At 41.1% G+C, this 25,356-nt stretch overlaps 1 protein-coding gene and 1 pseudogene across 2 annotated transcripts; both read right to left on the minus strand.

Moving 5' to 3' along the window:
• Positions 1 to 343: 343 nt before the first annotated feature.
• On the minus strand, positions 344 to 3,212 carry LOC115032173 (transmembrane emp24 domain-containing protein 2 pseudogene; annotated as a pseudogene).
• A 97-nt stretch (positions 3,213 to 3,309) lies between these two features.
• On the minus strand, positions 3,310 to 22,435 carry Rxylt1 (ribitol xylosyltransferase 1). 2 transcript variants are annotated; one of them, XM_085843216.1, is made up of 6 exons: positions 22,113 to 22,435; positions 21,119 to 21,402; positions 19,777 to 19,879; positions 15,593 to 15,907; positions 13,836 to 14,006; positions 3,310 to 3,739 (listed from the first exon to the last, which is right to left on the minus strand). In XM_085843216.1, the coding sequence occupies exons 4-6, from the start codon at positions 15,772 to 15,774 to the stop codon at positions 3,322 to 3,324; spliced, it is 771 nt and encodes a 256-aa protein (XP_085699342.1). In that variant the 5' UTR covers positions 15,775 to 15,907; positions 19,777 to 19,879; positions 21,119 to 21,402; positions 22,113 to 22,435; the 3' UTR covers positions 3,310 to 3,321. The 2 variants fall into 2 exon arrangements, with proteins under 2 accessions (XP_085699342.1, XP_021030095.1); XM_021174436.3 differs by having other exon boundaries at positions 21,119 to 21,274; positions 22,113 to 22,433.
• Positions 22,436 to 25,356: the final 2,921 nt, after the last annotated feature.

The following is a 25,356-nucleotide window of genomic DNA, read 5'->3' on the forward strand; positions in this document are numbered from 1 at the left end:
ACAAGTTCTCAAGGGTCGAGGTTCATTGAATCTGGTCTTCCTGAGAAGTCCCTGTCCTCTTCTGGTCCTCAATCCTTCTCCCGAGTCTTTTGAAAGACTCCCAAGCTCCATCTGCTCTCCATTTTAAGTTGGATGATTTGACTTTTTGATATCTAGTTCTTGAGTTCTTTATTTTTATTAAAGAATTATTTATTTACTGAATCTGGGGTATATTAGATACACAACCAATTTTAAATTTACATATTTTAATTCAATTCTGAAGTGTTTTTCACACACACACACACACACACACACACACACACACACACACACACATATATATATACACACACACACAAATTAACATACAACAGCTGCCCTATGGTGAAAGAGTCACCTTACCAACAAACTGTTGCAAAGTTATCATTAATGGTTGAAAAATTATTTGTCCTAAACATAAAAACCTGTAACAAATTTAAATTAAATTTATAAAACTTGTTATTTGTAGTTTTTCCCTTGTAAGATCCAAAAAGAAAACTAAGATATCCAGGTAACCAACAGTTATCAGTGTGGGCGTGGACCACCCACACCCAGAGCAGAGCACCTTTCCTTAAACCTAACGTAGAATGTTCTTCTATCATGAAGAGACAGTCTTCACTTTATATAAACAAAACTGGCATGTGCCAAAAGAGAAAGACCCCAGAGGACAAACAAACCCTAGTGCTGACACTGAAGACCAGGGCCTAAAGGCCATTGACTAAAAAGATAACAGTGGCTGCCTACTCCTGCCAGCAATCCCAGAGGCTTAACCCTTTGTTTTGAGAAATGCAGGTTTCCAGGTGAGGAACTCGCTCTTCCTAAGTGGCAACAATAGACAGACTATGCAGCTCAAGGGAAACAGCAGTCTGTTCTGACACTTGGGAAACTGGATTCAACACACAGCTAAGTTATTGGCTGTTTGTGTCAATTCAATTAGAGGTGAATCAGTTCTAAGGTTCAATATAAAACTTTAGGGTGAAGTGATGAGAAAAGTCTTAACATCAAACTCAAGAGAAAGTGTGAGTGCCCACACTGGTAACATGCCCCATCAGGTCTCTGTCCTGAGGCAGGGCCACAAGGGTCAGGATTCAGATCGCTGTTGCTGTAATAACAAAATGAGCCTCTGATGAATGAAGTCAGTTAACAAGTATTGTCAGGCTGTGGGCTACTTCCTGGATAACCTGCATTTTATTATAAAAACCAAAGGTAAAAACATAATAAAGACCATAGTCCCATACACCATTAACAGCCTCTGGATTCTTGGAAGGACCTGTATAATGGGGCTGCTTTCAAGTAAGAATTACAGGTCAATCAAATGTCAAATTTTCACTCTGACTTTCCCAAATAGGTTTTCCCCAACAGCTACTAATCACGAAGAAACATAAGTCATGAATGTTCAGATAATAAAAATGTATAAACTGATGACATTATGATGACCAAGGTGTTTGGTAAATGAGTAAATCATGAATTTGGGATTAACAGGAAAAGGCCTTTTAAACAACCCTTAGGGCTTCACAAAAAAAAATCTCTTCAGGTAGATCTGTCCCAGTGTCATGACAACTACAAGAGCTTCGAAGAAGGACCAAAAGAACACTCTGCTGTTTGTGTTGTCATTGATGGCTCTTGTGTATTCTCTCCCAGACTTCCATGTACTCCTCCTGTTCATGCTTCACAGTGGTCATTATCACTGCCAGTTCATTACTCACTTCTTCTAGCTTGTTATGATGAGCTTCTGTCTCCATGTCTTGGCCTTTGGGAGCCTCCCTAATGTCAATCGTGAACATTATGATTTTTGGAGTCATAGTGGACAGACTATTAGTAAAGCAGAACTTGTCAGTCCCATCCATGTGGGCTGACAACATGTACTTCCCTCTAGACTGTCGGTCTCCTTTACAGAGTCCTTTATTATCTGGTCCTATGATCTCCATATTGATGTCCAGGAAGCCCTGCCCTCCACACCCACCCCCTTGAAGATGAGGCCCATCTTGATGCCCTAGGTGACCTGCTCAAAGAAGCACTTCTCAGCATGTGTGTCGATGCTGACAAAGTAGCCCAGGGCCCTGGCCAGCAACACCAGCAGCTCCACGAGCAGCACTATGGTACAGCACGGTCGAAGCCAGGACTTGGACTATGTGTGGTCTGCAGAGCTGCCGCCACCACAGCTCTAGCCTCAGCTCCCTCTTGAGTTCCTTATATATTTTGGGTATTAGTCCTCTATCAGACCTTGGTACACCGAAGCCTGATCTAGGAGCCAAAAGAAACCTTTCCCCTCTTGTTTCTTCTGGGTATTTTGTCCCAGTGTCAAGAGAGCAAATACCTTTCATATTGAAATACAACTAAGACACAGCATGACTGGTTAGCTTGTAAAAAAAATCCTCATGGAAATTGCAGTCATTAATCTGTTTTTCTGACTGCAATTATGAGTCTTTTGATATATAATGCTACTTCCCTAGAATGAGTTTATTTTTAATATTGGCAGATAAAAGTGAATGTTTATCAACTACAATGTTTTGGGTATATATTGGATTGGCCATAGCTAGCTAATTAACATATAAATTACATCATAGTTAGTTCAGTTTGTGAGAACATGTAGCATCTACCCAGGCACTTTCCAATTATATTATTATAATAATGACCATGTTGTACAATAGAGATGGTAAGTATTCTAGCCATTGATCAGCATCTATATTTTACCCACACATCCAAATATCAACTCTAGAAAATAGTACTCTACCGGTTAGTTCTTACTTTTATGTCATGTGTTATGTGCACTGTGTACCTGTGTCTATGGAGGACAGAAGAATTTGTCAGGACCTAAGGAGAAATAATTACAGTAGTTGAGTACTGAACTCGGGTTATATGCAAGAGGAGTAAGCACTTTTAACCACTGAGCCAATGCTTCAGTCCCATAAGTGAGTTAAAGTTAATGAGAAAAGTTAGTAACTGTTGTCTTATTCATTTTAGTAGAACCGAATCTGAGTAAGTTATTTATTTACTTATCTGCTGCGTGTTTCTGTGTGCATGCTGGTGGGGAAGTCACAAGACAGTCGTGAGACTCATTTCTCTCCTTCTATTATGTGGCTTCGGGGGATTGAACTTAGGTCATCAGGCTTGGCAGCAAGCACCTTTAACCACTCAACCATCCTGCCAGCTCAAGCATAGAAAAATATTACCATCTCTTTAATCTTGTGCATAGTAGTAGCCAAAGGAGAGTATTTGGTCTGTAACATGATGGAGCTGATGGAGTCAGCTTAACCAGCACTATAACTATTCACACTTATGAATACATGGTACTAGACATAATTAAACTTTATTATTCATAAAAAATGAACTTTCTAAAATTTTAGTAAATTTCCATTTTAGTTCTGTTTTGAAGTGTTGGTACCACTGAAGTAACATTTTTCTTCTTTGAATCTTTTCTTGTAAGCTTATAGTCTTCTCCTTTTCTAAAATAGCAGGAAGCTCCTTCCAGTTCTTGATGAAGATGAAGGGGGCCCCCATGGCCTTGAGTAACTGCAGAGGAGCACTGTGCTGACTGGTTGTGTTTCCACAGTGGCCAGCTGTCATCACATCTTCTACCACAGGAATGGAGCCAAAGGAGCACGCCTCATAGATCCTGTAACATTCTGTGTTCACTCCTACAGGGCACAATGTGAGGTCACTGTGAAGCAAAGCATCTTGGTAATTCTTAAGGCTTTCATTTGTCTCCTGAGGCTGCCACCTAGAAAGTAAAACAAAGAAATCCATGCAGGGTTTTACTTTCTATGGAATCTTTTTTTTTTTAAGGAAATCTTTTAATGTCAATTATCAAAATTGTGAACACATTATAGAGATGATATAAATGTGAGAGACATTGAAAATGTTGGACCAAATATATTTCTTTTGTGTGTGTGTTTGGTTTTCTTATGTTTTTTTTTTTTCCTTTTCTTTTTTTATTAGATATTTTCTTTATTTACATTTCAAATGTTATCTCCTTTCCTAGTTTCCCCTCTGAAAATCCCCTATCCACTCTCCCCTCTTCCTACTCCCCAACCCACCCACTCCCATTCCTGGCATTCCCCTATACAGGGGCATAGAGCCTTCAGAGGACCAAGGGACTCTCCTCCCACTCATGACCATCTAGGCCATCCTCTGCTACAAATATAGCTATAACCACAAGTTCCACCATGTGTTTTCTTTGATTGGTGGTACAGTTCCAAGGAGCTCTGAGAGTACTGGTTAGTTCATATTGATGTTCCTTCTATGGGGCTTCAGTCCCCTTCAGCTCCCTGGGTATTTCTCTGGTTCCTTCATTGGGGACCTTGTGCTTCATCCAATGGATGACTGGTGAGCATCCACTTATGTATTTGCCAGGCACTGGCAGAGCCTTGCAGGAGACAGCTATATAAGGCTCCTGTCAGCAGGTTCTTGCTGGCATGTGCCTAGTTTGGTGGTTGTTTATGGGGTCGATCCCGAAGTAGGGCAGTCTCTGGATGGTCATCCCTTCAGGCTATGCTCCGAGCTTTGTCTCTGTAACTCCATCCATGGGTATTTTGTCCCCCACTCTAAGAAGGAACGAAGTAGCCACACTTTGGTCTTCCTTCTTCTTGAGTTTCATGTGTTTTGCAAATTGTATCTTGGGTATTCTAAATTTCTGGGCTAATATACACTTATCAGTGAGTGCATATCATGTGTGTTCTTTTGTGATTGGGTTACCTCACTAAGGATGTTATCCTCCAGATCCATCCATTTGCCTAAGAATTTCATAAATTCATTGTTTTTAATTGCTGAGTAGTACTCCATTGTATAAATATACCACATTTTCTGTATTGATTCCTCTGTTGAGGGACATCTGGGTTCTTTCCAGCTTCTGACTATTATAAATAAGGCTGCTATAAACATGGTGGAGCATGTGTCCTTATTACCAGTTGGAACATCTTCTGGGTATATACCCAGGAGAGGTATTGTGGGATCCTCCGGTAGTACTATGTCCAATTTTCTGAGGAACTGCCAGATTGATTTCCAGAGTGGTTGTACAAGCTTGCAATCCCACCAGCAATGGAGGAATGTTCCTCTTTCTCCACATCCTTGCCAGCATCTGCTGTCACCTGATTTTTGGATCTTAGCCATTCTGACTGGTGTGAAGTGGAATCTCAGGGTTGTTTTGATTTGCATTTCCTTGATGATTAAGGATGTTGATTATTTTTTCAGGTGCTTCTCAGGCATTCAGTATTCCTCAGTTGAGAATTCCATGTTTAGCTCTGTACCCCATTTTTAATAGGGTTATTTGATTTTCTGGAGTCCAGCTTCTTGAGTTCTTTGTATATATTGGATATTAGTCCCCTATCAGATTTAGGATTGGTAAAGATCCCTTCCCAATTTGTTGGTGGCCTTTTTGTCTTATTGACAGGGTCTTTTGCCTTACAGTAGCTTTGCAGTTTTATGAGGTCCTATTTGTCGATTCTCGATCTTACAACACAAGCCATTGCTGTTTTGTTCAGGAATTTTTCCCCTGTGCCCATATCTTCAAGGCTTTTCCCCACTTTCTCCTCTTTAAGTTTCAGAGTCTCTGGTTTTATGTGGAGTTCCTTGATCCACTTAGACTTGAGCATTGTACAAGGAGGTAAGAATGGATCAATTCACATTCTTCTATATGATAACCACCAGTTGTGCCATCATCATTTATTGAAAATGCTGTCTTTTTTTTTACCCCCACTGGATGGTTTTAGGTCCCTTGTCAAAGATCAATTGACCATAGGTGTGTGGGTTCATTTCTGGGTCTTCAATTCTATTCCATTGATCTACCTGTCTGTCACTGTACCAGTACCATGCAGTTTTTATCACAATTGCTCTGTAGTGCAGCTTGAAGTCAGGCATGGTGATTCCACCAGAGGTTAATTTTTTGCTATCCTAGGTTTTTGTTATTGCAAATGAATTTGCAAATTGCCCTTTCTAACTCGGTGAAGAATTGAGTTGGAATTTTGATGGGGATTGCATTGAATCTGTAGATTGCTTAGGGCAAGATAGTCATTTTAACTAGGTTAATCCTGCCAATCCATGAGCATGGAGATGTTTCCATCTTCTGAGATATGCGATTTCTTTCTTCAGAGACTTGAACTTCTTATCATACAGACCTTTCACTTCCTTAGAGTCACACCAAGGTATTTTATATTATTTGTGAGTATTGAGAAGGATGTTGTTTCCCTAATTTCTTTCTCAGCCTATTTATCCTGTGTATAGAGACAGGCCACTGATTTGATTGAGTTAATTTCAGCTACTGCACTGAAGCTGTTTATCAGGTTTAGGAGTTCTCTAGTGGAATTTTTAGGGTCACTTATATATACTATCAAATCATCTGCAAAGAGTGATATTTTGACTTCTTCCTTCCCAATTTGTATTCCCTTGATCTCCTTTTGTTGTCAAATTTCTCTGGCCCGGACTTCAAGTACTATATTGAATAGGGAGTGAGAAAGTGGGCAGCCTTGTCTAGTCCCTGATTTTAGTGGGATTGCTTCAAGTTTCTCTCCATTTAGTTTGATGTTGGCTACTGGCTTGATGTATATTGCTTTTATTATGTTTAGGTATGGGTCTTGAATTCCTCATCTTTCCAAGACTTCTATCATAAATGGGTGTTAGATTTTTGTCAAATGCTTTCTTGACATCTAAAGAGATCATCATGTGGTTTTTGTCTTTGAGTTTGTTTATATAGTGGATTATGTTGATGGATTTCCGTATATAAAACCATTGCTGCATCCCTGGGATGAAACCTACTTGGTCATGATAGATGATCGATCGTTTTGATGTGTTTTTGGATTTTTGCATAGATATTCATAAGGGAAATTGGTCTGAAGCTCTCTTTGTTGGGTCTTTGTGTGTTTTAGGTATCAGAGTAATTGTGGCTTCATAGAATGAACTGGGTAGAGTACCTTCTGTTTTATTTTGTGAAATAGTTTGAGGAGAATTAGGTCTTCTTTGAAGGTCTGATAGAACTCTGCACTAAACCCATCTGGTCCTGGGCTTTTTTTGGTTTGGAGACTATTAATGGCTACTTCTATTTCTTTAGGGGATATGGGGCTGTTTAGATTGTTAGTCTGATCCTGATTTAACTTTGGTACCTGGTATCTGTCTAGAAAATTGTCCATTTCATCCAGGTTTTCCAGTTTTGTTGAGTATAGCCTTTTGTAGGAAGATCTGATGATGGTTTGGATTTCCTCTGGTTCTATAGTTATGTCTCCCTTTTCATTTTTGATTTTGTTAATTAGAATGCTGTCCCTGTGCCCTCTAGTTAGTCTGGCTAAGGGTTTATCTATCTTGTTGATTTTCTCAAAGAACCAGCTCCTGGTTTGGTTGATTCTTTGAATAGTTCTTTTTGTTTCCACTAGGTTGATTTCAGCCCTGAGTTTGATTATTTCCTGCCATCTACTCCTCATGAATTTGATTTTGTTCTAGAGCTTTCAGGTATGCTGTTAAGCTGCTAGTGTGTGTTCTCTCTAGTTTCTTTTTGGCAGCACTCAGAGCTATGAGTTTTCCTCTTAGGACTGCTTTCCTGTGTCCCATAAGTTTTGGTATGTTGTAGCTTCATTTTCATTACACTCTAAAAAGTCTTTAATTTCTTTATTTTTTCCTTGATCAAGTTATCACTGCGTAGTGTGTTCAGCTTCCACATTAATGTTGGCTTTCTATTATTTATGTTGTTATTGAAGATCAGCCTTAGTCCGTGATGATCTGATAGGATGCATGGGATAATTTCAGTATTTTGTATCTGTTGAGGCTTGTTTTGTGTCCAATTATGTGGTCAATTTTGGAGAAGGTACCATGAGGTACTGAGAAGAAGGTATATCCTTTTGTTTTAGGATAAAATGTTCTGTAGATATCTGTTAAATCCATTTGTTTCATAACTTCTGTTAGTTTCACTGTGTCCCTGTTTAGTTTCTGTTTCCACGATCTGTCAATTAATGAAAGTGGTGTGTTGAAGTCTCCTACTATTATTGTGAGGTGCAATGTGTGCTTTACTAAAGTCTCTTTAATGAATGTGGCTGCCCTTGCATTTGGAGCATAGATATTCAGAATTGAGAGTTCATTTTGGAAGATTTTACCTTGTCTTTTTTGATAACTTTGGGTTGGAAGTTGATTTTATTCGATATTAGAATGGCTACTCCAGCTTGTTTCTTTGGACCATTTGGTTAGAAAATTGTTTTCCAGCCTTTTACTCTGAGGCAGTGTCTGTTTTTGTCCCTGAGGTGGGTTTCCTGTATGCAGCAAAATGTTGGGTCCTGTTTGTATAGCCAGTCTGTTAATATATACCTTTTTATTGGGGAATTGAGTCCATTAATATTAAGAGATATTATGAAAAAGTGATTGTTACTTCCTGTTATTTTTGTTGTTAGAGTTGGGATTCTGTTTTTGCTATCTTCTTTTAGGTTTGTTGAAGGATTACTTTCTTGCTTTTTCTAGGGAGTCATTTCCCTCCTTGTGTTGGAGTTTTCCCTTTATTATCCTTTGAAAGGCTGGATTTGTGGAAAGATATTGTGTGAATTTGGTTTTGTCATGGAATACTTTGGTTTCTCCATCTATGGTAATTGAGAGTTTTGCTGGGTATAGTAGCCTGGGCTGGCATTTGTGTTCTCTTAGGGTCTGTATAACATCTGTTCAGGATCTTCTGGCTTTCATGGTCTCTGGTGAGAAGTCTGGTGTAATTCTAATAGGTCTGCCTTTATATGTTACTTGACCTTTTTCCCTTACTGCTTTTAATATTCTATCCTTACTTAGTGCATTTGTTATTCTGATTACTATGCATCAGGAGGAATTTCTTTTCTGGTCCCATCGGTTTGGAGTACTGTAGGCTTCTTGTATGTTCATGGGCATCTCTTTCTTTAGGTTAGGGAAGTTTTCTTCTATAGTTTTGTTGAAGATATTTGCTGGCCCTTTAAGTTGAAAATCTTCATTCTCATCTATACCTATTATCCTTAGGTTTGGTCTTCTCATTGTGTCCTGGATTTCCTGGATGTTTTGAGTTAGAAACTTTTTGCATTTTGCATTTTCTTTGATTGTGTCCATGCTTTCTATGGAATCTTCTGCACTTGAGGTTCTGTCTTCCATCTCTTGTATTCTGTTGCTGATGCTTGCATCTGTGGTTCCTGATTTCTTTCCAGAGTTGTCTCCCTTTGTGATTTCTTTTTTGTTTCTACTTCCATTTTTAGATTCTGAATGGCTTTGTTCAATTCTTTCACCTGTTTGGTAGTGTTTTCTTGTAATTCTTTAAGGGATTTTTGTATTTCCTCTTTAAGGGCTTCTAGCTCTTTACCTGTGTTTTCCTGTACTTCCTTCTTAAAGTCCTCCATCATCATGAGAAGTGACTTTAGATCCATATCTTGCTTTTCTGGTGTGATGGTGTATCCAGGACTTGCTATGATGGGAGAGTTTGGTTCCGATGATGCCAAGTAACCTTGGTTTTTGTTGCTTCTGTTCTTACGCTTGCCTCCTGCCATCTGATTATCTTAAGTGTTTGCTGCCCTCAATATATCTGATTGGAGCCTGTCCTTCTTATAATCCCAGATGCTTTCTCTGTGATCCTGTGATTCCAGGGTCCTGTGAACCTGAGATTCTGGGTGTGTCAGAGTTCTTGGCAGTCAAGCTTCCTCTGAGACCCTGAGATCCTGGTGTGACCAAGCCCCTGTTATCCTGGGATCCTGGAATCCTAAGATCCCGGGCATGCTACTGCACCTGGAAGTGGTGTCCCCTCTGAGGACCATGGGGCTGTCTGGTGTGTTCGAAACCAAGGTATACCAGTACTGATCAGAAGGAACCCGATCCTCTGGTCAGGCAGGGCTCCTGTGTCCTTGCTCCTGCTGTCACAGGTCAGTCACAATTGGTTTGGAACAGATGTTGTGTTCCACTCACCAGTGATCCTAAAATCGTGTGGAGAGTCATTTGGGGACTGTGGGACCCTCTGCTGAGTTCATGCCCAAGGTGAGCAGGAGCTGGAGCCAAATGGAAGGGACTTGTGCCCCTGGTCAGGTGGGCTTTCTGCTTCCCTGCTGCTGGCTCAGGCCCGGTGCGAATGGATTGGAACTGATGTTGTGTTCTACTTACCAGTGATCCTAAGATCATGTGGAGAGTCCTCTGGGGACTGTGGGACCATCCGCAGAGTTTGTGCCCAAGGTGACCCAGAGCTGGCGCCAACCGGAAGGGTCCAAATACATTTCTTAAAATGTTTTAAGATTTTGGGATGCATATATAGTCTAGGCGGTAGCACTAAGACCTAGTATTGATCATCATCTATCCATGAAACTGGGTATATGATTCTGTAATTCTAGAAGTTGCATTAAGAACCTACTATTCCTCCTGTAAGGCTTTCCTCTTCTATGCCACCCTCATCCATTCACTCACACCATCCCCTCTTGCCTTATAACCTTGACTTTGTTCCTCCCTCTGCATGGACACTGTTGACTCCTGTGCCCTCTTCAGGCCTGTCTACCCAAAGTCTGAATGGCCTTCTTCTACTTAATCCTTTTCTTGCATGGTATTATCATCTGGCACACACTATGTTTTACTTGTCTCCCCCTGCAACAAACCCTTAAGTCTATGAGAACACATCCTCTGTCCTGCAGTTCCCTTCCCCACAACTGCTGTCATTATCATGAGTGGAGGTTTCTGGCATATGATAGTTTGGTAAGTTGAGTCAATGAATTTAATATAATAACATTAATAGCAGTTACATCCCATCTAGATGTTCTAATTAAAGAAATTAATTTCTAGATCTAGAAGCTTAAATTATTATTTAAAAAAAAAGCAGCGATTATTTGGAAATCTTTTTGTATACAAGGTAACACTCAAGAATTGGGGACAACGTAAATGAAATAAATACCTAATTAAAAAAAAAAAAAAAAAGGACTGGGGGTGCCTTGCCAGAGGAGTCTCCGGACACCCGCAAGGACCCGCACAGGATTCCCCAACGGGATCCTAAGACCTCTGGTGAGTGGAACACATTAAAGCAATCATCTGTCCTGACCAAGTAGGTTTTATTCCAGGGATGCAGGAATGGTTTAATATACGGAAATCCATCAACATAATCCATTATATAAACAAACTCAAACACAAAAACCACATGATCATCTCGTTAGATGCGGAAAAAGCATTCGATAAGATCCAACACCCATTCATGATAAAAGTCTTGGAAAGATCAGGAATTCAAGGCCCATACCTAAACATGATAAAAGCAATCTACATCAAACCAGTAGCCAACATCAAAGTAAATGGTGAGAAGCTGGAAGCAATCCCACTAAAATCAGGGACTAGACAAGGCTGTCCACTCTCCCCATACCTATTCAACATAGTACTAGAAGTCATAGCCAGAGCAATTCAACAACAAAAGGAGATCAAGGGGATACAAATTGGAAGAGATGAAGTCAAAATATCACTTTTTGCAGATGATATGATAGTATATATAAGTGACCCTAAAAATTCCACCAGAGAACTCCTAAACCTGATAAACAGCTTCAATGAAGTAGCTGGATATAAAATTAACTCAAACAAGTCAATGGCCTTTCTCTAAACAAAGAATAAACAGGTTGAGAAAGAAATTAGGGAAACAACACCCTTCTCAATAGTCACAAATAATATAAAATACCTTGGCGTGACTCTAACTAAGGAAGTGAAAGATCTGTATAATAAAAACTTCAAGTCTCTGAAGAAAGAAATTAAAGAAGATCTCAGAAGATGGAAAGATCTCCCATGCTTATGGATTGGCAGGATCAACATTGTAAAAATGGCTATCTTGCCAAAAGCAATCTACAGATTCAATGCAATCCCCATCAAAATTCCAACTCAATTCTTCAACGAATTAGAAAGAGCAATCTGCAAATTCATCTGGAATAACAAAAAACCTAGGATAGCAAAAACTCTTCTCAAGGATAAAAGAACCTCTGGTGGAATCACCATGCCTGACCTAAAGCTTTACTACAGAGCAATTGTGATAAAAACTGCATGGTACTGGTATAGTGACAGACAAGTAGACCAATGGAATAGAATTGAAGACCCAGAAATGAACCCACACACCTACGGTCACTTGATCTTCGACAAGGGAGCTAAAAACATCCAGTGGAAGAAAGACAGCATTTTCAACAAATGGTGCTGGCACAAGTGGTTGTTAACATGTAGAAGAATGCGAATCGATCCATTCCTATCTCCTTGTACTAAGGTCAAGTCTAAGTGGATCAAGGAACTTCACATAAAACCAGAGACACTGAAACTAATAGAGGAGAAAGTGGGGAAAAGCCTTGAAGATATGGGCACAGGGGAAAGATTCCTGAATAGAACAGCAATGGCTTGTGCTGTAAGATCGAGAATCAACAAATGGGACCTAATAAAATTGCAAAGCTTCTACAAGGCAAAAGACACTGTCAATAAGACAAAAAGACCACCAACAGATTGGGAAAGGATCTTTACCTATCCTAAATCAGATAGGGGACTAATATCCAATATATATAAAGAACTCAAGAAGGTGGACTCCAGAAAATCAAATAACCCCATTAAAAAATGGGGCTCAGAACTGAACAAAGAATTCTCACCTGAGGAATACCGAATGGCAGAGAAGCACCTGAAAAATTGTTCAACATCCTTAATCATCAGGGAAATGCAAATCAAAACAACCCTGAGATTCCACCTCACACCAGTCAGAATGGCTAGGATCAAAAATTCAGGTGACAGCAGATACTGGCGAGGATGTGGAGAAAGAGGAAAACTCCTCCATTGTTGGTGGGATTGCAAGCTTGTACAACCACTCTGGAAATCAGTCTGGCTGTTCCTTAGAAAATTGGACATAGTACTACCGGAGGATCCAGCAATACCTCTCCTGGGCATATATCCAGAAGATGTCCCAACTGGTAAGAAGGACACATGCTCCACTATGTTCCTAGCAGCCTTATTTATAATAGCCAGAAGCTGGAAATAACCTAGATGTCCCTCAACAGAGGAATGGATACAGAATATGTGGTATATTTACACAATGGAATACTACTCAGCTATTAAGAAGAATGAATTTATGAAATTCCTAGCCAAATGGATGGACCTGGAGGGCATCATCCTGAGTGAGGTAACACAATCACAAAGGAACTCACACAATATGTACTCACTGATAAGTGGATATTAGCCCAAAACTTAGGATACCCAAGATATAAGGTACAGTTTGCTAAACACATGAAACTCAAGAAGAATGAAGACTGAAGTGTGGTCACTATGCCCCTCCTTAGAAGTGGGAACAGAACACCCATGGAAGGAGTTACAGAGACAAAGTTTGGAGCTGTGACAAAAGGATGGACCATCTAGAGACTGCTGTATCCAGGGATCCATCCTATAATCAGCTTCCAAACGTTGACACCATTGCATACACTAGCAAGATTTTGCTGAAAGGACCCAGATATAGCTGTCTCTTGTGAGACTATGCCGGGGCCTGGCAAACACAGAAGTGGATGCTCACAGTCAGCTAGTGGATGGATCACAGGGCCCCCAATGGAGGAGCTGGGGGATCCGCAACCCTATGGGTGGAACAACATTATGAACTAAACAGTACCCCGGAGCTCTTGACTGTAGCTGTATATGTATCAAAAGATGGCCTAGTTGGTCATCACTGGAAAGAGAGGCCCATTGGACATGCAAACTTTATATGCCCCAGTACAGAGGAAGGCCAGGGCCAAAAAACTGGGAATTGGTGGGTAGGGAAGTAGGGGGGTAGGGTATGGGGGACTTTTGGGATAGCACTGGAAATGTAATTGAGGAAAAGATGTAATAAAAAATATTAAAAAAAAAAAGAATTGGGGACACACAAACACTGAACTTACTGTTCTCTTGCAGAAACCCAACAAAGTTTATCATTTCCATCTTGTTTCAAAATGTTCATTAGTGCTTGTCTTGATGAATTTTCATAGATAGTTCCTAAGAAATTACATATGTAAGGCCTCTCATCATGCAGCATTGTCCAGCTGGCTTCAACCACAGGAAATTGCCTATATCTATAAAAACAAGTAATAAATAACTACATGGTAGGACTGCCATACAGCTTGGCTTGTTAGGTTATATATATTAAGAAGATTTAAAATATGGTTTCCAAACACACTGTACAACACAGACATATATAATCCTATTTGTCCATTAAAAAGAAAATGTACTGTTATAGTCATGAGCTCTGAAAAATTCCAAGAAAATTTCAAATATGTCAAGACAAATAACAAATAAAACCTGTGTTACTGTACAAAGGATTGACTACAAGTGTCCTATTTGATGGGCATTAGGCAATGATTTGAATAAAAATGTGTGCCTGAAATCTACGCTCGACATGAGATTATGGCATTTTGCATCAAATAACTTCTTGTTGGAATAGTCTCCTATGTGCTATGCTTAACAACATCCCTGGGCTCTACCCATTTGATGACACTTGCTACATATTCCTCTCTTGTGGAGACAATCAAAAAGTTTTGAGATGCTCCTGAATATCTCCTCATTAGGAACAGGATGAATCTGGCAATACCAGAATCACTATATTCCTACCTTCTATTATATGAATAGTTGTGTCATAAAGTTTGGTAAAAGTCAAAGTATTTCTACAAATATAGGCTCTTCTCAAGGAATAGATGCTTCTGAAGGCTGTTAAGGGTGAATGTAGTTAAAAAGTATTTGAAAATTTAAGACTGGTCTGGTCCAAACTTACTCAGCTGGAATGTTGTACATGTAGGTGTGGGAATGTGTCATTTCTCTAGTGACATCTGTGCAGCTAAATAGAAAAAGGCATCTCTATAGCCCTTCATGAACTATTTCAAAGCAGAGAAAATTCCTGCCCCTAGAAAGCTTACACAGGGGCATGGTGGCGCACTCCTTTAATCCCAGCACTCGGGAGGCAGAGGCAGGTGGATTTCTGAGTTCGAGGCCAGCCTGGTCTACAGAGTAAGTTCAGGACAGCCAGAGCTATACAGAGAAACCCTGTCTCGAAAAACCAAAAAAAAAAAAAAAAAAAAAAAAAAGAAAGCTTACACAGTAGTGAGAGCTTATCTGGAAGTTTAAAAATCTATCGATAGAAAGCTTAAAACATGTTTCCCATTTCTTAAAGCTGGAGGATGATTATATATTGAGGACCCTAAACTATCATTGAATTAACCTTTGCTTTTACAACAGTTAGGATTTACATCAATCAGCTAATCATAAACCTAAGGTTAAGTATATACTTTATATAAACATATTGCCACAGCAGTATTTGTTCTCACTAGAAATTATAGCACTTGTTCACTCTTTGTTAAATACCCCTTTAGGACACTAATAAGCTTAAAAATTTATCCTATATCCATTTTAAAACAAAAACAACAAAAGTGCTCATCAGTTCTCAGAAGAGGGCAAAATCCAACAGCAGCAGCAGCAGCAATAACAGCAGCAACAACAAACCAGTCACTACTGCCACTGAGGCATGAGGCCACACTCTTTTTTACTGTAGGAAAGACTGGCCCTGGCCTCATCATCTGTGACCCTATCACCATTTAAAAACCATCTTCCTGGTTCAGAACATTAGATTGTAAGAGTTTAGGGATGCATGATCTTATCTTGTACTTACGTTGCTACACCTAAAGGCCACTGGAGAATGTCTGCACCATTAATCCAGGGGCTGTCATATGTTATGAAAAGCAGGTCCACAAAGCCTCCATTTCTTTTGAGGAACTGCATTATCCAGTCATTTTCACAGTGCTCATTTCCAAGCAAGACAACAGCCAGATGCTGCAGTTTTTGGGTTTGCATTAAATTCTGTGCATAAATTAACCACTGGGTGGCATGAAAGATCTTTGCTTTTTCTCTTCCATTTAAAACAAGAACCACATTGTCCACATCTATGGAGAAGTACCCAGGAACTACTGCTGGGCCTGTGATGAAGCTGTAGAAAACAACACACCACAAAGAAGAGAGAAACAAAACTGAACAAGGGAAAATTTTGGTAACTTCATATAAAATCCAGAATAAGATTTAAATTAATATTTTCTTTAGAAATACAATTTGTATAATGCAAGTTCTTCTGAGTAAGACTGGGATAGGCCTATAGACTAATAGAAAGCTTTGGGTGTAGAAATTCAACTAGCATATGAGAAAGGAATATGTGGGGCTCTCATTTCCTCACCTAAGGCAAGGCATCAAAAATAATGTAAACAAAAGCATCAAGCTTTGGAAGATTCTTAACATATACTTAAAAAGATTTATATGCATGTTTGTGTGCCCATGCGTGCATGCATGTATGCATAGCAAGTGTGTGTGTAGAAGCCAGAGGACACTTTGCAGGGATTGGGTCTCTCCTTCCAACATGAAGGTCTTGGGGTTGAATTCAGGTTGTCTGACTTGGAGGCAGTAACTTTTAATTCATCTTGACAGTCCTTAAAGTATGATTTTATATAAATATGAAAGTACATAGTGAAAAAATACTTATATATATTCTATCAGCAGAAATTAAAAAAATTTGAGCAAGAGTATACACCGAATTCATAAGAGCAATTCTCTTTGAGGAGGAATGGCTTCTTTTATTGGAAGCCATTTTTTTAAGAGGAAAGTTAAATATAAAGAATTCATGGCAGCTAAGATATGTTAAGTATGAGTAGTTAGGAAATGGGAGGATGCTGAATTTCTTTGTTTGAAATATATTTTTTTACAGTTTTCATAAAAGGAATAGACATGTTTTGGAAGTAACACTGCTGTCCCAATATGCTATCCCTATCCCAATCACCACAAAGTATTCTGAACTCTGTTAGTCAAAATACCAGGGAATAGGAGGCTGGGAATTAAGACAGTGAGTGTGGACAGCTGCTTTGAAAGGATTGATGTAGATAAGGCAGGAATGAGTACAGGTGGAGAATAAAGGAAAGAGGCAGTGCCTGACAGAACACAGTGAGAAAGATGAGATGCACAGATGTAGGAATGGATGTGTTAGACTAGGGAAGAACACCTCAAAGGTCTTCTTAAAGTATAGCTGAGGATGAGTGAAGGCTCTGACAGAGAATGGGTAAGAATGCCTGAGCATTTAGTCAGGGGAGATAATTAGTAATGTTCTCACTTTCCCTTGAACTGCTTGCTAATCCTCCTTCACAGTGGTGGGAATAAAAACATATGCCACCACTACCTGTCTATGTGGTGTTGGGAACCAAGCCCTGAGTCTGTGCATGTTAGGGAGGCCTTCAACTAACTGGGCTATGTTTCTATAGCCTCTTGCTACTTCATTTAAAACATGAAGTTATGAAAATTGCTCAATTTTCCTACTATACATTAACGTTGTAAAATAAAGCTTATGTATGACTTAGTATAACATACAGAATGAATGCTATGCTTTAGTTAACTAAGGTTATCTTTGAAAATCCAATTACTGAAGAATAATCGTATCTAAAGAGTTCATGTGCAGAATTCTAAAAGGTAATTTGTTCTTGTATGTTACTTTGCATATGCCTAAGCATTAGAACGTACACATTTCTTGCCTCAATTGAAAAATATCTTCAGAATAAATACTAAATACTTCAATATAGAGACCCCAGAGAAGTCATTTAAGTCTTGAATGACTGTGTAAACAATGTAGTTTTGTAATTAAGTTAGTACCTATGTAATTTGACTGAGCTTACAACTTATAATTCTGCAAGTTTGTTACTTTTGGATTCATTATATACTACTGTTAATAAGCTTAATAAGGTATTTTAGGAATCTATTACAGAGATCAAATACAAAGTTCTCTAAGAGGAAATAGCACTGTTTTTTGATAACAGAAAATCTTGCTCAGAAATTTCAGAAAGGTAAACCCGGGATTAGCCTCTCTTGAAACGAGTTAACAGGTTGCTTCAATCCTCTATTACTGTGGTAACATCAAGTTATTGTAAGCTTAAGGACGCTACTTATGACTTTGTAGGAATGTTTTGGAAACTTCTATGTAATTTAGTATAACAATTATTAGCTTAAGTCTACTGACATGTTTGCTCTTCAAATATAAATACAGATAGCAATTTATGCCCATAATAGACATATTCATTCATTCATTCTCTCTCTCTCTCTAACTAGCAATTGAATCCAAAGTGTTACACATTCTAGGACAGTGTTCCTGCCACAAGGCCCATGTCCAGCCACACATTTCCTTTCAAATAGTGAAAGCTAAGTACTGCAAAGTTTGGGAGTATACATATGACCTACAGTAAGATTACAGCAATGAATATAAACAGGTATTTATGCCTTTCAAGTATGATTCCTTTGAGAGATTTATGCATTCAGGGGTTAGAGAGGCAGCTTATTTGGTAAAGTGCTTGCTTACAAGCATAAAGACCTAAGTTCAATTTTTGAACTAATATAAAAAGGTGAACGTGGTGTTAGGAACAGGCAAGGTCCCTGGTGCTCACTGTCCAGCCAGTCTAGCCTAATCATTAAATGTCTATAAGAGACCTTATTTTTTTCTCCACCAAAAACAACTGGCAACTGGTGGCTTTTTAGAGAGGAGGAATGGAGTGAGAGAGACATACACAGACACAGAAAGACAGAGACTGTGAGAGTGTGCATGTGTACGTATGAAGACAAAGGGAGAAGTGGTGGAATTGTACAGAGAAGGAACCGAGAGTAGGGAATCAGGGGTTGGTTTGTATCCAAACACACTCTACTCATTTACTAACATTAAATAAAATACTGACTTGAAAACAAACAGGGTTTACAGCTCCCAATGAAGAATGCCCGAGGCTGACCTGGAAGCACCCTCCTCCCCAGGGACAAGGGTATGGAAACAAAAGCATTTATATCATAAGTAACCACTGCTGCAGTGACAAGTCAAATGAAACTGAGGTTAAATACAGCTTTTTCTCTCTTGGTTTCTGTGGAGAAGAAATGGATTCCTACTAAATGCCAGAATCTCTGGCTGATAGCCCACCTCACCACAACACCATCGCCACAGGAAATAAACATAAAACAACTGTTTATCTCAGTAAAAAGTCAAATGCAAACAGCATTTCCATCGCCACAGGAAATAAACATAAAAACAACTGTTTATCTCAGTAAAAAGTCAAGTGCAAACAGCACTTTCATGACAAAACTATGGTTTTTCTAATTTAAATCATCTTAATTCTATTTAAAAATTAAGAAATCTTACAGTGATAGGTAAGTTAAATGAAAGTAAAATCCCCAAAAGCCCTGACAACGCATGAGTTTTACGGACTCTAAAAATCAAAACAGAAAGAGTTCTGAGTTCTGCAAACACAAATAATGGAAAGCTCTACCATTAAATAAATCATAGTAGATAGGACATAAAATCTTGTAATAAAAAAGTTGAATTCTATCTGAATATTTCCATGTTCACATAACTATTAATGAAAAAAATCATAAATGTAGTTTATTTACATGTGCCTCCTCCAAGGCACAGAACGTTATGCATCCATTGACAGTCAAGTGTATAGGATGTGGAACACGAAACTTTCCTTATCATCAGCTAAAATCAAGACAGAAATAAGACTCCAATCTTTACTTTATAGACTTTTAATTCTTGTTTTCAGTATTGAGGACTGACATGAGGACCTTGCACGTGCCAGGCAAGTACTCTATCACTGAGGTCCATCACCAGCTCTCCCTCCAAAATTATTCTGTAGTGCCCAATTTATTAAGAAATATGAACACATATTTCCAGAATTTGTTTCTGTATTTTTCCCAAGCTGAAGGGGAAATGACTTGTAAAAGTATATTTCCCTCTAGTAGTTACATAGACCATCACATAGCAATGCAAGGTTAATGATATCCAACGAGTACCTGTAATGCGTTTTTCCCACAACCGACTGTCCTTCCCTCCACTGAGCAGTGACATCAGCAGGATCAAGAGTGCCTTCAAAAATATGTTCCCAGAGATACAGACCTGGCAATCATAGAACACAAATAAAAACATCTGCTGTTTTATCCACTTTAGTATGTCAAAAATATATATGTTTTGTTTTTTTTTTTCTATTTTGACTATGAGCCTAGTAGTTTCCTGCCATGGTCTGCTTGTAGGCAGTGCTACCAAGACAAACCTCCGTCATCAATATGGCAGTTAACTGTACGAGGGTCAGACTTCAGTGGCTGAAGGTGCTGAAGTAGATTGTGGTGAAGACAACAGAATACTGTATTTACACTGAGGAATCACTAACGTTACTGAACCTTTACTACTCTTCATATTTGGAAGTAAAATGTGTACTATAATCTAAAATATCATTATTAGAATTAATTTAATATAACTGGAGGGAGTAAACATTTTGTTCTGAAGCCAAAGGAGCTCACCAGTATACCCACACATTCAGTGTGTCAAGGGGCCATTACCTCCCCATTTGATCAGACATCCTTGAATGCATAATCCCCTCTGCAGACCATTGGTACCTCATCCTATCTCCTAAGGACACCCATGATGATTTGTTTTGGTTTCATTTGAATGAAAGCTAATATTAACATGGAACCATATAAAAACCTTTGAGAACCTTGTGTTAGTAATACTGAAAGATGCATTTTGTCCCACTTCCATTATGCCATGTTACCAAAGTCATCCTAACGAACCGAGCAATCAGATAAAGCTTCCAAATGTCTCAGGCTGAATACCACCACCCGCTTTCCACATGTTATATCTTAATCTCTAGACCCTGTGACTATTACCTTACATGGTGGAAGTGACTAAGGTGCGAGAATGAGAGCCTTCCACAGACATGCGACTCTCCTGCCTTGAGATAGTGGTAATGGTGTGATTCACTACCTAGGGCCCTTTGTAACTGTGAGCTGTGGGGGCAGAATGTGGTACCTGGAAGTAAGGTGCTACTGTAGCAAATAGCTAAAAATGAGGAGGTAGCTTTGAAATTGGGCAATGGACATGGCTGGAAGAGTTCTTAGGTTTTTAAACAAAGTCTACATTGAATTGCCTTAAACCCACTGCAGAAGAAAGGCTCACAGTCTGTTTAGGGAGGACGACTCAGTAAAAAGGAATACAGTAAGGAAAACCTACATTGTCTTAAGGACACACAGACTGTCAAAAACTGACTTCATCAAACAGTGAAATATACATTAGTAAGTTCAATCCCAGTACAGTACACATTTCAGACTCTGCAAGCTTTTCCTCTTTACAGTGACTTACCAATGGCAGCTTTGCCCCAGATTTGCACCCTATGCTCTATTTTTTCTTTCGTGGATTTGTTTAAGATTTGCAGGTTGGTCTTAACTCTGTGTCGCTGCTCGTTTTTTTCCTCTCCTTCCCAAGGATTCCATTCTTCACTCTCCAAAGCGGACTGCTCTGTTTTAAAGAGAGTGACTGCGTTTACCAGTGAGGACTAACTGCAGATATAAAGTCAAGTCATTTGAATGAGATGCTAGTTTCATCTTCAGGTTTCAGAGACAAACAATCGAATTTGAGGCATACGGCTGAAAAAAAGAAAATAAGCCAACATTTTTTTTTAATTGAACCATCGCTGTTAAAGATTTTAAAAAATCTAAAACTAAGATTTAGATAAGAGAAGTATGAGGAAGAGAGTTCCGAGGAAGTATTAGGTAAGAGAAGTATGTCCTCCTCCATTAACCTTTAGAAATACCTGCAGAACGTATATCAAGTCACACACTTTAGTTCCGAACTTGTTTCCTGGTTTTGTAAGTGACCTATTAGGTAAATCTTTAGCAAACTGTCTTCACCAATTTCATATTCAGTTGTGCAAAAAAAAAAAAAAAAAAAAAAAATCTGTGCTGGGAAATAGAAAAGGATTGCAATTCCAAAACAAGTCACCAATACCAGACGGGGCTCGTTGCTGTAAATAGAAATCCGGGCCTTCCGAAGTCACGTGGTTAGGAAGGCCAGTGGCTATAGGAATACAGGAATGGACGCTTTAAACTCAGCCCGCAGCATTTCTGCGGAGCTCTGGCCTCGGAGGCACACTGAGGTCTACTCCACGTTTTAAAGGCCTGCGTGCACGCCCAGGGCGAGCAGGGACTCCGAGCCGAGCCCAGAGCGGGCTCCCGGGCTGAGGACCCCGAGAGAGCCGAGTCCCGAGCCCGTGGCTCGTCTGCGCGGCGCCTGCCGCCCCGCGTCCGTGCACACGGCAGCGCCGCTAGGCCGCTGCCCCGTGCCGCCCGCGTCCTACCTCGGCCGCGCCTCTCCTTCGCCTGCGCCGCCGCCGCCTTCCTGGAGTTCCGAGAGGTCGCGCCCGGCGGCCGGCGGCGGCGCCCGAAGAAGACGTGATAGGCGGCGTAGATGGAGAAGAGGCAGTACAGGGCGACGAGGAGCGAGCACAGGCGCGTCCGCGTCAGCCGCATCCCACCGCGGCCCGGCGTCCTCGCCTCCGCCCTGGGCGTGAGGAAAAGCTCCGGCCCGGGTTGCCGCCCTCCCTGCGGGCTAAGCCCAGGCAGGGTCCTCAGCGCTCTGTCCCCGCCCTCCGCTCCTTCGGCCCCGCCTGTCCTTAAAACAGCCCGCCCACCCAACAGTTTCCTCTCAGGCTTCCATCCCAGGGCTGCCGACCTCAGACCCCGCCTCCTTACAGCCAGCCTCCCTCAGACTCCGCCTTCTCACTCTCAGTCACACTCAGGCCCCGCCTCCTCACCATAGCCTTTATCAGACCCCGCCTCCTCACCCTCAGCCGCACTCAGGCTCCGCCTCCTCACAACTAGTCTCCTCAGGCCCCGCCTCCTCACCATAGCCTTTCTCTGACCCCGCCTCCTCACTCTCAGCCACACTCAGGCTCTTCCCCTTCATTCTCATCCGCACTCAGACTCCGCCCCTTCTTTCTCAGCTGCACTCAGGCTCTGCCTCCTTACAGCCAGCCTCCCTCAGACTCCGCCTCCTCACCATAGCCTTTATCAGACCCCGCCTCCTCACTCTCAGCCACACTCAGGCTCTTCCCCTTCATTCTCATCCGCACTCAGACTCCGCCCCTTCATTCTCAGCTGCACTCAGGCTCTGCCTCCTTACAGCCAGCCTCCCTCAGACTCCGCCTCCTCACCATAGCCTCTCTCAGATCCCGCCTCCTCTCCCACAGCTTCACTCAGGCTCCGCCCCCTCACCCTCACTCAGGCTCCGCCTCCTCCCCCTCAGCCGCACTCAGGCCCTGCCTCCTCACCCACAGCCTCACTCAGGCTCCGCCTCCGCACCCATAGCTTTTCTCAGACCTCGCCTCCTCACCTACATTCTCTCTCAGACCCCGCCTCCTCACCTCAAAGCCTCACTTAGAGCCCGCCCCCTCTCTCACAGAGACCCCCCAACTCCACACTCACAGCCTCACTCAGGCCTTTTCACAGCCTCACACGCTGTCCTTTACTCTTAAGTTCCCTCAGACCACGCCTCCTCCTCCTCTGTCTCCTCGAGGAACGCGGGATCAGAGCTCAGTTCTGATCAGCCTCATTTCCTTGCACAGCCCGGTCAAGGTCAGTCTCCCAACTTTCTCCCTTGACAGGAGCCATTCCCTTCTAGCTCAGCTCTGCTCAGATCCCCCAGGGCAGCCCCTCCCCAATACAGGACATCTTATCCTGGAATGTCATCCTCACCTCCTACCCAAAGCTCTCCTTTCCTGCTGCTGGCTGACGTAAAAATCCAAAAGTCCACACTCTTGTGGTAGTGGCTGAAAATGTTCCCTTCAGTTTATCTCTGTGCTAGTAATTCTCAGTAATTAACAAAACCGAGATTTTCTTCACAGCTTGGCCAGCCTTTGTTTCCAACTCTTTGGTAAAACATTCCTGGGCCCTGTAAGAACCTATCTGTCACTAACTGTAGCCCTGAAATTAGAATACATCCATACATAACTGTATGTATATCTTTCTCTATACATCATCTCTGTTATTTCCTTTAAGGGACTCCATAGAAAGTAGGATTTCTCTTCTTCCAGGAAGACCATAGGAATGCCGATCTTCCCCCACATGGATGACCTGACCAGTAAGAAAATCTCTGGCCTGACTTGTGGCTCAGTAGGTCACATAACGTCCATTTCAGCAGGAGGACCTCAGCCCCATGCCCAGGGACCTGGAGTGCAGTGGGGAGACTGGGGAAAAAGTCCAGACAGGCTTGTTGGGTTCCCCACTCAGTCCATTAGCGTTAGATCACACCCTCTGTCCAATCATTTCTGAGTGTGATTGTCCATCCTTCTCTCATGCCTTATCAATGAATGGGCATTTAAAAATTCTCCAAAGGACAGGATTCTGCACTGTTTGAGGGGGGCTTCCAGGAACATAAACAGTGACCCCAGTGTGTGTTTCCTCCCTGGGGACGGGGGGTCTCACGCTCAGCTTTCTGCAAGTCCTCACCCGAACTATGTCTTCAACTGGATGTCTCTCTTGCATTCCCTTAACAACAAACCAGTAAAGGGTTTGAGTTACCCCAAGTTCTGTAAGACACTCTAGCAAATTAATTGGCTTCGTGGAAGGGACTCATGGAAACACCTTTGTAGCTAGGTTTATCAGACTCTCAAGGCCTGGACTTGTGTCCAGATCTGGATAGGGGCTGTCTTGGGAATTGAACTTTCAATTTGTGACATGCATGTCAGAACTTAAAGGACACCTGGCTTGTGTGCACTGCAAAATCACTTGCTTGATGGTGGGGACAAACCCCACACCTTCTGCTATCATGAAATTAGTCTGTGCTGAAAGCAGACTGGGAAGTTTGAGCTGTTTTCCTTTATACAATCGTTAGGTTATATGTGTCTATATGTTAAGTTCCTAAGATACATAGCCAGTAAGGGGTAGTTTTCTCTGTATAATGCTGATAAATATTAGCAAAGAGACTCTATAGAAATTTATTGGTTTTGGAAGGCAGTGACCAGATTGTATTGCTTTCCTTAACCGAATAAGACAAAACTTCTATCAATATTGCCTACTCACAGAGCAGCACTATTAGGAGGTGTGGCCTTGTTGGAGTAGGTATGGCCCTGTTGGAGGAAGTGTGTCACTGTGGGCGTGGACTTTCAAACCCTAGTTCTAGCTGCCTGGAAGTCAGTCTTCTCCTAGCAGCCTTCAGATGAAGATGTAGAACTCTCAGCTCCTCCTGCACCATGCCTGCCTGGATGCTGCCAAGCTCCTACCTTGATGATAATGGACTGAACCTCTGAACCTGTAAGCCAGCCCCAATTAAATGTTGTCCTTTATAAGATTTTTCCTTGGTCATGGTGTCTGTTCACAGCAGTAATACCCTAAGACACATATCTACTAGCCTGAAGCTCTTTTTGATTTTCATTCACTCTGTTTTATGTCAAGGCTGTTGTTAGGGTTCTGTCACTGGACTGGGTAACACTTCAGCTTTTAAAAAATGTTCCTAGATCATGTTAGACAACATGGAAATACTAGCTTCTTGAAAATTTGATTGTGCTCTTCAGTAATATTACTTGATCTAGAGCTACTTCTGGG

Source organism: Mus caroli, unplaced genomic scaffold, assembly GCF_978045245.1.
Source record: "Mus caroli unplaced genomic scaffold, Mus_caroli_1 scaffold_9, whole genome shotgun sequence".
In the NCBI taxonomy this organism is placed as follows: Eukaryota; Metazoa; Chordata; class Mammalia; order Rodentia; family Muridae; genus Mus; species Mus caroli.

Excerpts from the sequence above, each read along its gene's own strand:
- Rxylt1 (XM_021174436.3), bottom strand. The coding sequence starts at position 22,284 with ATGCGGCTGACGCGGACGCGCCTGTGCTCGCTCCTCGTCGCCCTGTAC. Across the intron at positions 21,275-22,112 it reads GAAGGAGAGGCGCGGCCGAG|AGCAGTCCGCTTTGGAGAGT; the intron begins GTAGGACGCGGG and ends TCTTTAAAACAG. Across the intron at positions 15,908-19,776 it reads GTGGGAAAAACGCATTACAG|CTTCATCACAGGCCCAGCAG; the intron begins GTACTCGTTGGA and ends TGTTTTCTACAG.